This window comes from Saccostrea echinata, unplaced genomic scaffold, assembly GCF_033153115.1.
Source record: "Saccostrea echinata isolate AGI-Se365-2 ecotype Australia unplaced genomic scaffold, CSIRO_AGI_Sech_v1 ptg000010l, whole genome shotgun sequence".
NCBI lineage: Eukaryota > Metazoa > Mollusca > Bivalvia > Ostreida > Ostreidae > Saccostrea > Saccostrea echinata.
The window spans coordinates 13,117,239-13,130,130 of record NW_026889759.1 but is presented as its reverse complement, the minus strand read 5'-3'; the positions used below and the strand labels follow the sequence as shown (position 1 = coordinate 13,130,130).

Sequence of the window (12,892 nt, the reverse complement as noted above, 5' to 3'; positions counted from 1 at the left end):
CACATAGACTGTCCCGGCGAATTTGCTTTAGCAATGGAGAATAATTGAATAAAATTCCATTAAATATAAAATGATAATTATGATAAAACGTTTTATTTGAAGTAATGATATTTACATGTATATCTTTCCAAATTAATTTTATTAACAATACATATATTCAGAGTAAGACGTGTAGATAGTGTGTATTAACCCCCCACCCCCACCCCCTCTTTATTTTTGTAAACTTTAAAAAATATCATGCTGGCAATTTTTTTAATGCTTGCTAAAATAAAAACTGATATATGAATAATTTACGGTCTAAATTTATTTCATCTAAACACACTGCCCAAACGTTAGGTGCCTGTAAACATCTGTGTGCAACAGAGGCAATTAATGTTACTTTTTTGTATATATGAGGTAAAAAGTTTTTTTGGTTATAAATACCTCCTGCATTTACAAGTGAGGTTTGAAATATTAAAATTTTATTTTAAGAAAATGTTCCGAATATTCGACTATCGTTCGAATAATGTTATCGAATAGTCGACTAAGGAAAATAAATATTTTGACACACCTAAAAAAAAATACACAGTAACAAGATTTCGAATATGAACTTTTCGCATATAAGTCACAAGATTATCGCATAATTAAATATGAATCACAGGGTTTTTTTTAAATATAATTATAAAGTATTCACAACCTTCAAAAATAAATCACAAGATAATCGAATATGAATTACAAGATTGAGTGAGTTTGTTTCCTATCTGACTATATCTTTGTGATTTCAAATAATTCTCCCATGTATCGTACATTTTGGGGCAATTTCTTAGAAAGCCGATTTTTCTAATCATGTGCAGACAAACACAATCTGTGATTAATGTGTTAACTGTTGATTTTACTTGTTTTATAAACAAAATATTTCATAGATTTTTCCTGTATTAGACTACATGTACAATTTGCAACAGTTTAAGCGTTCTCAATTCTTTATTTGGATAAGATAAATTAATCTAACGCTTTATTCGCATTTTTTTCTGTAACGGTGATTTTTGTACATCAGTATTGGGGGAATTCAAATTCATACTTTAACATTAACCCAGCAGGATGGAAAACATTTATACAACACTTTAACAACTAATCAATAATTTTCAATTATAAAAAGTTAACTTGTTTTATAAAAGATAACAAATTGTAATAACAAATTGTTAATCTGAATTTATAATTTGATGAATTGTAAATACAAATGAAATAAATAAAATTGTAGTATTTACACCGAAGAAGGTGGATTGAAAATCTATAGTGAGGTCGTTATTATTGGTCTACCTTTCCCTACACCTTGATCTATATGTTTAGGCCTTGAAATAAATTCCAAGCAACACATTCCAGACAATTATTTAGTCATTCTTATTTATTTATCATGATAGTTAGACTGACGACACCTTGTTATAAATAGTGAGTTTAACCCACCTCCCCCAATAAAAATACATGTAATCGGTAGGTTATACCTCCTTAAATTTAAATTTAAAATTAAACTTAAATTTTCAGTGCAAGCGTTCATTAAAAAATATATTTACAAAGTCGCACAGACCAAATGCAGACTTCAAAGCTAAGTATTCATGAAAGTTTTATATGTTTGATATCAAAGAACATATCGTATTGATATTAATTTCTCGAATGGTCAATAACATGGTCATTTCAGGCCAAAAATAAATAAACAAATTATTGAACAAACAAACGTACAAATAAACCTAACTTTACAGCAAAGAACTTTCTCTTCTTTAGTGAACAAAATTATTTAAAAACTATAATGGTTCTTATCGAATATTTCAATTTAATTTTGTTTGGTATTTCAAATTAAAACAAGATGTGTTTGTGAAACACTGATGTCCCTGTATGGCAGCTTTCGGCTAATGGTTAAAGTTTCTCAAATGCAACTCAAACTCAAATATTAATAGCTGAAAAATGTTGTTACCCAAAGAAAGGACTCTCAGTGAATACACGAATATATGAGAAATGTGAAATTCCAAGCACTAACCATTCAAAAGATTTAGCCCAGGTTAAAGTTTTTTTAAATGTAGGTCAAACTGCAAGGTCATGGTCAAAGGGTCAAATTAAAGGTACCCAGGGTAAGGCCTTGTCATAAGAAATACACATGTAAAACTTTAAAGCATTAGCACCAACTGTCCAAAATATATGGCCAAGATTAAAGTTTTTCAAAAGTAGGTCTTATTCCAAGATAAAGGTCAAAATTTCAAATATGTTGGAACACAAAGAAAGGATTTGTCACAAGGAATACACATGTGGAAAATAAAGGCCCTGATACTTACTCCTCAAGGTTAATTTTTTTAAAAATGGGTAAAACTCAAAGGTCAAGGTCAATTTTTTAGAAAATATCCGTTGAAAGGAATACACATGTAAAGTATGAAAGCCCTTGCACCAACTGTTCAAAAGTTATAGCCAAGGTTAAAGTTTGGTAAATTCTTGCAAAGGTGGGCAAAACTCCAAGATCAAGGTCAAAAGGTCAAATACGTTAGAAACCAAACAAAGGCTTTATCACAAGAAATACACATGTGACATATGAAAACCATAGATCCAACCAATCAAAAGTAATGGGCAAGTTTTTTTGTCACACAAACAGGTGATGGGTATACAGACCCTGGTGATGGATATACAGATCAAGGTGGTGGGTATAAAGACCCTGGTGATGGGTATACAGACCCTGGTGATAGGTATACAGACCCTGGTGATAGGTATACAGACCCTGGTGATGGGTATATAGACCCTGGTGATAGATAATACAGACCCTGGTAATAGGTATACAGACCCTGGTGATGGGTAAACAGACCCTGGTGATAGATAATTCAGACCCTGGTTATGGGTATACAGACCCTGGTGATAGGTATACATACCCTGGTGATAGGTATACAGACCCTGGTGATGGGTATATAGTCCCTGGTGATAGATTATACAGACCCTGGTGATGAGTATACAGACCCTGGTGATTGGTATACAGACCCTGGTAATGGGTATATAGACCCTGGTGATAGATAATACAGACCCTGGTAATAGGTATACAGACCCTGGTGATGGGTAAACAGACCCTGGTGATAGGTAAACAGACCCTTGTGATGGGTATACAGACCCTAATGATGGGTATACAGACCCTGGTGATGGGTATATAGCCCCTGGTGATAGATTATACAGACCCTGGTGATGGGTATATAGACCTTGGTGATTGGTATACAGGCCCTGGTGATGGGTATATAGACCCTGGTGATAGATAATACCGACCCTGGTGATGGGTATACAGACCCTGGTGATGGGTATACAGACCCTGGTGATAGGTATACAGACCCTGGTGATAGATAATACCGACCCTGGTGATACATAATACAAACTATGGCAATATATAAACAGACCCTGGTAATAAGTATACAAACCCTGTAAACACAATTAATTTATAAAAGTAATATATGATAGATGCATAAATAAATCAATAAATAAATGCATGCATGAATGAATGAATAAATAAATAAATACATAAATAAATAAATAAATAAATAAATAAATAAATAAATAAATAAATAAATAAATAAACTAATCAATTAATTAATAGAATAAGAAATAAACGATGGAATGAATGTAATAAATAAATAAAAAAATAAATGAACTTCCTAATGAATTAATCAATTACTTAATTATTTAATTATAAGAATAATAAATAAATAAATAGATAAATAAACTAACAACCATACAAATTAATAAATCAATGAATTAATTAATAAATAATTAATTAATGGATGGAATAATTAATAAATGAAGGAAAGAATGTAATAAATTAAAAAAAATACATAAATACATTTTTTAATAAATTAATCAGTTACTTATATAATTATTAAAAAGATAAATAAATAAATAAATAAATAAATAAATAAATAAATAAATAAATAAATAAATAAATAAATAAATAAATAAATAAATAAATAAATAATTAAAATAAAAACTAACTGTAAAGTTGATTCATTTATTCTTCTGCTTTTTAAATAAAAGTTGATCGAATTATGCATAAATTTCTGCATCTGACTATAGTATCAGTCTGCATTACTAGTTTCCATTATTTATTCCGAATTTCCTCTTCCCGTTTTCCGATCTCGATGGAAATTTATTGCGCGCATGCGCTCTGCCTGGTTATAGAGGCTGGTTACGAGATCCAAAAAAGCATACATATTATACCTCCAAGAGCACAAGAGGCACACAAGGCACTCACGACTGTGACTACACTGCACTGTATGACTGTACAGTCTGTTACTTTTTTAATTTTAGAAAGTGCAATTGTAAATCAAGATGTAAATTTTCATTTTTATTAATGTCATACATTCCTAAGATTGATAGGAATGCGACAATCCTCTTTTCGTTATGATATGTCCCAGCTATTGACAAGTGAAAGGTGCGTGTGCCTGTCCAGCTTTCTGTAAAGAAAGTATAGTCTAGTGACAGTGGTAATGCAGTAGAGGTTACACACCGCCATCGTTATTACAGTTTTATTATTGTGGACTCTTCTTATTTGTACCATGATTTGATTTTTCAATCAACAAAAAGCTCAGCTAATATTGTTGATTGAAAAAATATCAGCAAGATGTTGCATATACAGTGTAGCAGGTCATTCATATACCATGTATTCATCTTGTTTAAATATTACTAGGTGATATCCTTGGTCTCTAATTTTGTATTTTTTGACTATATATGTGAAGATGGTATGGGTTTCTTTGAAAAAAAATCTTAGGAAAATTATGTTGTGTCTCACTTTCCAAAGATATATGCATTACAAGAGCATTGTGGTAAAAAAACCCATCATGTTCATGTTATCAAAGGCCCTTCAATATCAAGACGTGAAACAAATGTATGTTCATTATAATTATGCAGGTCTATATTGTAACAAAGGAAGATGGAGTTAGGATTGGATTTTGAGGATACTGACTTCATCGAAGAAAAGAGGACAAATGTGAAAGAGTCAAAGCTCAGATCATATAATGCTAAAGTCTGTGGTCCAATGGTATGTTTCATAATTCACAAAGTTCTGTCTGTGACTGAAAATTGTTATGATGAATTAATGAATTTGGACATTAAAGAGCCATAGTGCACTTGATTAGGCATTTTTGCCTTCTTAAGTAGTCATTTTTTTAACCAAAATTTTGTTATGCAATCAGCTTAAACATGTGTAAACTCAAATTAGAAAATAATGATATTTAATTTAATTTTTAATAGTTCCCTTTTATGATACATGTGAAAATCAGCGAGTTTGTATGAAGTATATAGTAAATATTGAAGTTTCCACCTAAACAAAGACAAACTGTTGTCAAAGAAAACCAACATTTGAATAATTTTCTTTGAATATGTCTTTATTTCATTAAAATTAGATTAGCTTGGTTAAAAGTGGTCTTCATATTGAAAATGATGAAAATATATACTCAATTTTCCTTCTCATATTCAATAAAGATTTAGTAATTGTCTTAGATTTATTGAGTGGACATCAATGATTTTGTAGCACAGATGTATGGTTGCTGGAATATAAATGTGGTGATTCCAAGTTTGAGCCCAACATTTTTCGTTTATGCCTTTTTATTTTTATTTATTTATTTATTTTTTTTTTTTTTTGTGTATCTTTTCTTTGTTTTCTTAATTATTTTTTGTAATAAACATAATTTCAAAAAGTCATAATATAATTGTTACACTATGAAAGTATCCTGGGAAAAGACAGTTCTGAACTAATTAAATTTTGCAAATTCATAGGTACTAGTTTTATTTTTTACTGATTTTCTTTCCTTTTGTTTGAAAATTAGAGTGATGAACATGTAAAACGATTGTTATATGACATACTTGCACCTATGAAAATATAACACCTGTGTACGAATGATATTACATTGGTTGATTTTGAATTGAAAAGATATATCTACGAATAGAAACAGGTGATTTCCTTTCCTTTTAAATTCTTGAGTCTGCCTTGTCATCAACAAGGCAGCTATGGCTCTTTTTGCATATTTAATTTGCAGTGGTTTGAAGATGCTGAAGTGTCAGACTCAGAAACAGCAGCCAACATTTATAAATTCAGGGGAGACCAGCGATACTACAACAAACAGTATGAAGAAGCAGTGTCGTGCTATAAAAAGGCATTGGGTAGGTACACAAGTTCATTAAAGCTTGGTATGGGTGAGTTAATGCAAATGAGCTAATAAATACACATAGAAGGGCATTTCTTACAGAGAGGATGTAAACTTGCTTTTTAAACATATTTAGGCCTAGATATGTAGATATGTAAATAAATAGTGTGTTTTGTGTTTCCTGACCAACTCTAAATTAAATGAGCTGACCCTGAAAATTTTTCTATTATATTTACTGTGAAATTGCTAATTTTTGAAAAGGGGGGGGGGGGTAATTTTCATTGTTTTTTAGGGTATGAAGAGACCCACGAAATCATGTCCACTATGAAATGTAAAATTTTGTTTATAACTACTCAACAAATCTTCTTTCACGATATCAATTCCCCCACAAACCCATAGTTTTCCTCAAACCAAGAAAATTTGACCCCCACAAAAATATTTGATTTTACAGTATGTTATGTCATGATCCTTTAGGCTTAGGATGGGGCCACAATATGGGATATGAATTTTCATGCAAATACAGATGCATATTTTTTCTTTTATTCTTGTGAAGAACAGGATGGTCAAGAGGACTTAAATGAGCATTGTGGCGCATAGGCCTCTTTTTTGTAATGCATACCCTGTTAATTAAGCATTTTGCCTGTTGGTTAACCTGCAGTTATTGTCTACTGTATAGCATTAGAAACCATCTAAAACTTTCAGTAGCCTCGGTACAGTTTAAGTCTGTTTCATTGTGCAATTGGAGAATTATGGTAAAACTCGGTTTGTTTAAAGAAAAAAAATAAAAAAAAAAGTAAAGGGAAACGTCTTCCCCATTGAGTCTGTAAATTTTTTTCAAAGTTTATTTTTAGAATTTTTTACAGTAAAATTTCTTTATTTTCCATTTTACAGAAAACCTACCTTTGTCAAACAGATGTATGAGACATGATTTAAATGAGTCACTAGCCAGGTGCTATGTTGCCCTTGACAAAACAGCTGAGGCTCTTGATCTTACTCAAAGTCTGGTATCGGCTTGCTTATTTTTAATTAAATCAGCTTATTTACAATGAAATCAGTCAAATATTATTACGCTCAAAGTTTTCAGTATCTGTGTCATATTTGAAGCTTTAGAGTCTATATAATATTAGGAAGAACTTCACAAATAGATATGATTTAACAGATAAGTAATGATTTGAATGGACACCTTGTAGAGGTAAACCTCAGATTTACTAATCTCTATTTATCTTGTAGATAAACAGTTGCACAAATATAGACCAAAGGACACAGACTCATGTTCTTCTACAGCAGATACAACACAGGCTATGTCATTTAGAAGGTACTTGATTTCTACCTCCAACAAATGAAGTTTGAGTGGTATCTAGGAATCTCTTTTTCCATCTGTCTCAATCCATCTAGCTGTCTGTCTATCCATGCAATCATGTCTGACCCATAATTTCATAATGGAGAAACATTGAAGGCTCATTTTTTTAACCTTGACCAAAGGTTATTTTCCAAGTTTTTAAAATGCTGTGAGGGTATTATTTTATTGATTATGAGCTGGTTTATAGTGTCTCTAGTTCACTTATCTTTGTTTAATCTCTTTATTGAATTGACCATGAAATAATTTTATTTACTAGTATATTCTATTGAAGTTACCTGATTGATGTGCTTTAATCATTGAATAGGTGCACAATTTTCATAAGAAAGTCTTTTTGTGCACATGACATTGCAATTCTTTCTTTCTTGCATTTTAGCTCACCTGAGCCGAAGACTCAAGTGAGCTTTTCTGATCAAAATTTGTCTGTCGTCAATGTAAGTTTTTCACATTTCATCTTCTTCTCAAGAACCACTGGGCCAGTCTCAACCAACTTGCCACAAAGTATCCTTTGGTAAAGTGGATTCAAGTTTATTCAAATGAAGGGCCACACCTTTCTCCAAGGGGAGATAATTATGAATTTGTGAAAAATTAATGGCCACATTTGAAAATCTTCTTCTCAAGAACCACTGTGCTAGAAAATATGAAACTTATGTGGAATCATCATGAAGGTAGTGTAGATTCAAATTTGTTCAAACCTCTGGGGTAGGGTGGGGCCACAATGGGGGATCAAAGATTTACATAGGAATACAATGGGAAAATCTTTAAAAATCTTCTCAAGAACAGCAAAACCATGATTGGCCATAACAAGGAATCAAATTTATACAAAGGAATATAAAGGATATAGATGTATCAATAAAAATTTTCTTCTTAAGAACAGCAAAGCCATTATTAGTCATTTTAATTTAAAATCATCCTTAGGTAGTGTAGATTCAGGTTTGTTCAAATCATACTTTTATATTTAAACTTTTCAATACTGAACTGATTTCTGCTTTTTCCTAGCCAAAGTGCTTAGGTGAGCGATGTGTCCCATAGGCCTCTTGTTTAATTACTGTTTTAGTCAATCCTAGTATTAATGAGGAATTTGAAAAACTTTATGTTTCTGTCAAAGTCATGTATTTGATGACTTGAAAATCAAGTCTAGCATGTCAGATTTAGAACAGAGACTCTTTCTTTTTGATACAGGGTAAAATTATTAAAATACATGTATGTTTTAATAGAAAATGTAGAGTAAAACCTTAAATAAATTGACTTTGACTTATCTTTAGTCTCTTCATTTACAGATGAGGAAACGACACTGAAACAGCTGATCAACTTACATCCCTTTAATGTAGAATTTTGGCTGATGTTAAAACATAGTTACTGGACGAGATTCTGGTGTGATGACTCTGTGAAATGTGAACCACACAGCCAAGAGTACACAAAACTACTCACCTGTCTCGTCAGAGCTAGGTATCAAGTATTCTGAGACATGTATCAGCATATATACAGTTTTTACTTTGATGTTAATTTCTGCAGGGAGTCTTTTTTGTTAAGCAGAAATCAGTCCCACTTATTAAGGCCAAAAAATCACAAATTTCTTCCTTTTTTGAACTTAACACCAAAAATACACAGAATCAAAAAATAATTCTTTTTCTTCTTGTCTGAGTCCAAAATAAATGATACATTCAAACGAACAATATTTTAGAGGGACAGAAAAAAATGTACTGGTACTTCCATGTACCTACACATGCATCTACATGTACGTTGTACACATATATCAAAATAGTGTGTCACCAGTTGAGGAAAAATTTTAATGCCTTAACCATTACACTGTATTATTAAGAAAGTTTAAACTTGTTCTGTTTTATCTGTTCAATTGTCAATTATATTTTCTGTATCAGTTGAACATTTATGGTTGTCATTTACATAGTTATTTGCTTAAGATTCAACAGCATTTACGACAACTTCCTGTATATATCCATTTTCAGATTACTTATTAGAAGTGTAAGAACATCCGTTGTTTCCTTTGTTAAGGAGAGGCATCAACACCTAATGAAACAAGTAAGATTGTATATTGAAGTAATACAGTGAAACTTGATTTTAGCAAAGTACCAGGGACGACAATTTTGATTCATTATAAATGTAGCTCATTACATTCATTAAGTTCATAATATGTCTTAAAACTACAGAAAATAAGAATCACTTCACTTTAAGCTTGAATTCATTATATTTAAAATGTATTTTGCTATAACCATGTTTTACTGTATATGGTTTTGAACTTTACCTCAACAGTTTATTGAATTAACTCTGTATCTTAGATAATTTACACTAAGAATTGCATGGCTATGCAATCTCCTTTTTCAGTACATTTCTTTCCAATTTATAAATTTCCAATTCACAGGTGGAAGCAGACTTAGAAAAATTACAGCCTTCGGAGTCATGTTTATCAGCAGCCAAAAAGGTAAACCGATAACTTGTGATGGTTCATGCTTGGTTTCTTGTGAAATCCTCATACATTTTGATCTTTAGTGATATTTTTCTTCACTTCTGCAGCATTTGGGTGAGGACATCTTTAAACTTGACAATGCTGAGGAAGACGTCAAAGAACCAGAACAAAATCCAAATGTGGATTATCTAGACTTTGAAGATCGCTGGTTTAAATGGAATTTATAGCATTTAATGTTTTGTAGAACATTTCAATTTTGTTTCGCTTCTAATTGCATTAGGAAAATAAAGGATACATCATATGACAATTTGTCATTTAAAATAAAAAGAGTCATTGCATAAATTGAACTACATGTATATAATGAACTTTATAATTTTTCCTGATCTTATTCTTTATTGGTTAGTGGAAATGTTGCCAGACTCTGGACTCAAAGGCTTCAAAAACAGTGACACACTGTTTGTATACATTTTTAGCTCTTCTGAGCCAAAGGCTCAAAGAGCTAATGCTATGGCCATTTGTGCGGTGTGCGTAAACTTTTTAGAATATGGGCCATAACTCAAGAACCCCTTGGCCAATTATTGTCAAATTTGTCACAGGGTATCCTTGGCCCAAGGGCTCCCTTTTGTACTAAAACTAGGGTTGTGACCCTTTAACAAGGGGAGATAATTAGGAAAATAGAAACAAATTTACTGGTTGCTAAAAAATCTTCTTCTCAAGAAACACTGGGCAGATTATTACCAAACTTACACAAAAGGATGAGGATATGTTGTAGATTAAAATTTGCACGGGGATTTACCCTGGGGCATAGGGCGTGGTCTCAAGGTCACTTCAAAGTTGACCAAATATTACATTTTATTAAAATGTTGATATTTTGCTTACTATAAGGACTAGGATCATCAAATCTTGTCAGTTGATGCATCTAAGGACCTCAAATCATGTTGACTCAAAAGTAGGTCACGGTGACCTACTTTTTAAATTTTGCTGCCATTCTTTATCAAAATGATTTAGAGGCATATTTTGAACAATTTAAGGACCCTCTATACACCGATGAAAAATGTTTTTTGGACTTTGAGAAAACTATATAGCGTAAAGGAGGTTATTTTGAAATTAATTAACCCATTTTTAATATAGGGAGCGTGCCTTTTTTATTCAGGAAAAATCTTCAAAGACAATGAAGTAATAATGAAGAAAAATTGCCTTTGCTTACTCAAATGGATAAAATACATGTAAATAATGTTTTCAAATGCTCTATTTTGGTCTAATAAAATGCTTAGAATACTTTGATTTATTTCAAATTATGTAATACAGTTCAGATTACAATTTATTCTATCCATATGTGTCAAATGGTGGGTCAGTCTAATTACACAAAAGTACCCTGAAAATAGGGTGCAGTACTAGTGTAGAAAGGGTCCTTAAGGCCTATAATCATCAAACTTTGTCAGTTGATGCATCTTGGGTCCTCGAAGTACGTCAACTAAAAAGTAGGTCATTAATTTGAATACGAGAGGTTTAGAATCATTAAACCTTGTAAGATGATGCATTTTGGGGCCATAAAACATATTTATTAAAAAGTAGGTCACAGTGACCTACTTTTTGAACTTTGCAGGCATTGGATTTCAAAGCGTTTTAGAGGCATAATTTGGACATTTTAAAGCCTATGATCATAAAACTTTGTGTTGATGCATCTTGGGTCCTTAAAAAACGTCAACTGAAAAGTAGGTCACCATGACCTACTTTTGAAAATTTATGGCTTTAATTAAATATTTCGGGTACTAATTGGCTTAGAATCATCAACCTTTGTCAGTTGATGCATCTTGGGTCCTTGGAGTACAACAACTGAAAAGTAGGTCACCGTGACCTACTTTTTAAAAAATTTATGGCTTTAATTAAATATTTCAGGTACTAATTGGCTTAGAATCATCAAACTTTGTCAGTGGATGCATCTTGGGTCCTTGGTGTACAACAACTGAAAAGTAGGTCACCGTGACCTACTTTTGAAAATTTATGGCTTTAATTAAATATTTTGGGTACTAATTGGCATAGAATCATCAAACTTTGTCAGTTGATGCATCTTGGGTCCTCGGAGTACAACAACTGAAAAGTAGGTCACCGTGACCTACTTTTGAAATTTTATGGCTGTATTTAATATTTTCGGGTACTATTTGGCTTAGAATCATCAAAATTTGTCAGTTGATGCATCTTGGGTCCTCGGACTAGGTTGACTGAAAAGTAGGTCACCGTGACCTACTTTTGAAAATTTATGGCTTTAATTAAATATTTCGGGTACTAATTGGCTTAGAATCATCAAATTTTGTCAGTTGATGCATCTTGGGTCCTTAGAGTACAACAACTGAAAAGTAGGTCACTTTGACCTACCTATAAAATTTTATGGTTATAATTTAAAAAAATATTTTAGGTATTAATTGGCTTAGAATCATCAAACTTAGTTGATGGGTCTTCAGAGAATGACAAGTGATAAGTAGGTCACCTGACCAACTCTCAGGTACTAGTTGGCTTAGAATCATCTTGGGTTCTCAGAATTTGAATTGGAATTTCAAGGGTTTACCTAAATATACAGGATACTTAGAGGCTTCAAATAGAAGTGATAGGTTGTACAGTTTATCAGAAGAGCGATTCAAGGCCCTTGGGCCTCTTGTTGAATATTTCATGAATTTTCCTAGCCCTCAGGCCCAGCAGGGGGAACCATGAAAGTCAAAAGTTTTGTTCTCCATAACACATAGATGCTATAATATGCCAAAATTGTAGTAGTTCAAGAGAAGAAGTAGTAGTGTTCAAAAGTTTACGAATGACCGCAACACATGACGACAGACGAGACTAGTTAGCAATACATGTAGGTCACCTGAGTGACTTTTAAGGGAGACATGAATACTAGTACTTCATTGAAGTTTACAATTTACTGCTGCTGATTCTGATAGCAGTTGTTAAATAAGGTTGTCGAACATTTAACACAATAAATAA

At 32.0% G+C, this 12,892-nt stretch overlaps 1 protein-coding gene across 2 annotated transcripts; it reads left to right on the top strand.

Annotated features, from left to right (window-relative positions):
* Nucleotides 1-4,209: 4,209 nt before the first annotated feature.
* LOC133184436 (uncharacterized protein C8orf76-like) lies at nucleotides 4,210-10,290 on the top strand. Of its 2 annotated transcripts, none has more exons than XM_061319515.1 (9): nucleotides 4,210-4,260; nucleotides 4,897-5,026; nucleotides 6,024-6,147; nucleotides 7,023-7,135; nucleotides 7,362-7,446; nucleotides 8,769-8,937; nucleotides 9,456-9,528; nucleotides 9,869-9,928; nucleotides 10,021-10,290. In XM_061319515.1, exons 2-9 carry the CDS (start codon nucleotides 4,919-4,921, stop codon nucleotides 10,138-10,140), a joined length of 852 nt encoding a protein of 283 aa, XP_061175499.1. In that variant the 5' UTR covers nucleotides 4,210-4,260; nucleotides 4,897-4,918; the 3' UTR covers nucleotides 10,141-10,290. The 2 variants fall into 2 exon arrangements, with proteins under 2 accessions (XP_061175499.1, XP_061175500.1); XM_061319516.1 differs by having other exon boundaries at nucleotides 4,216-4,268.
* Nucleotides 10,291-12,892: the final 2,602 nt, after the last annotated feature.

Coding starts and splice junctions, on each gene's coding strand:
- LOC133184436 (XM_061319515.1), top strand. CDS start 4,919: ATGGAGTTAGGATTGGATTTTGAGGATACTGACTTCATCGAAGAAAAG. Junction 5,027..6,023: donor CTAAAGTCTGTGGTCCAATG/GTATGTTTCATA, acceptor TTTAATTTGCAG/TGGTTTGAAGATGCTGAAGT. Junction 7,447..8,768: donor CAGGCTATGTCATTTAGAAG/GTACTTGATTTC, acceptor CTTCATTTACAG/ATGAGGAAACGACACTGAAA.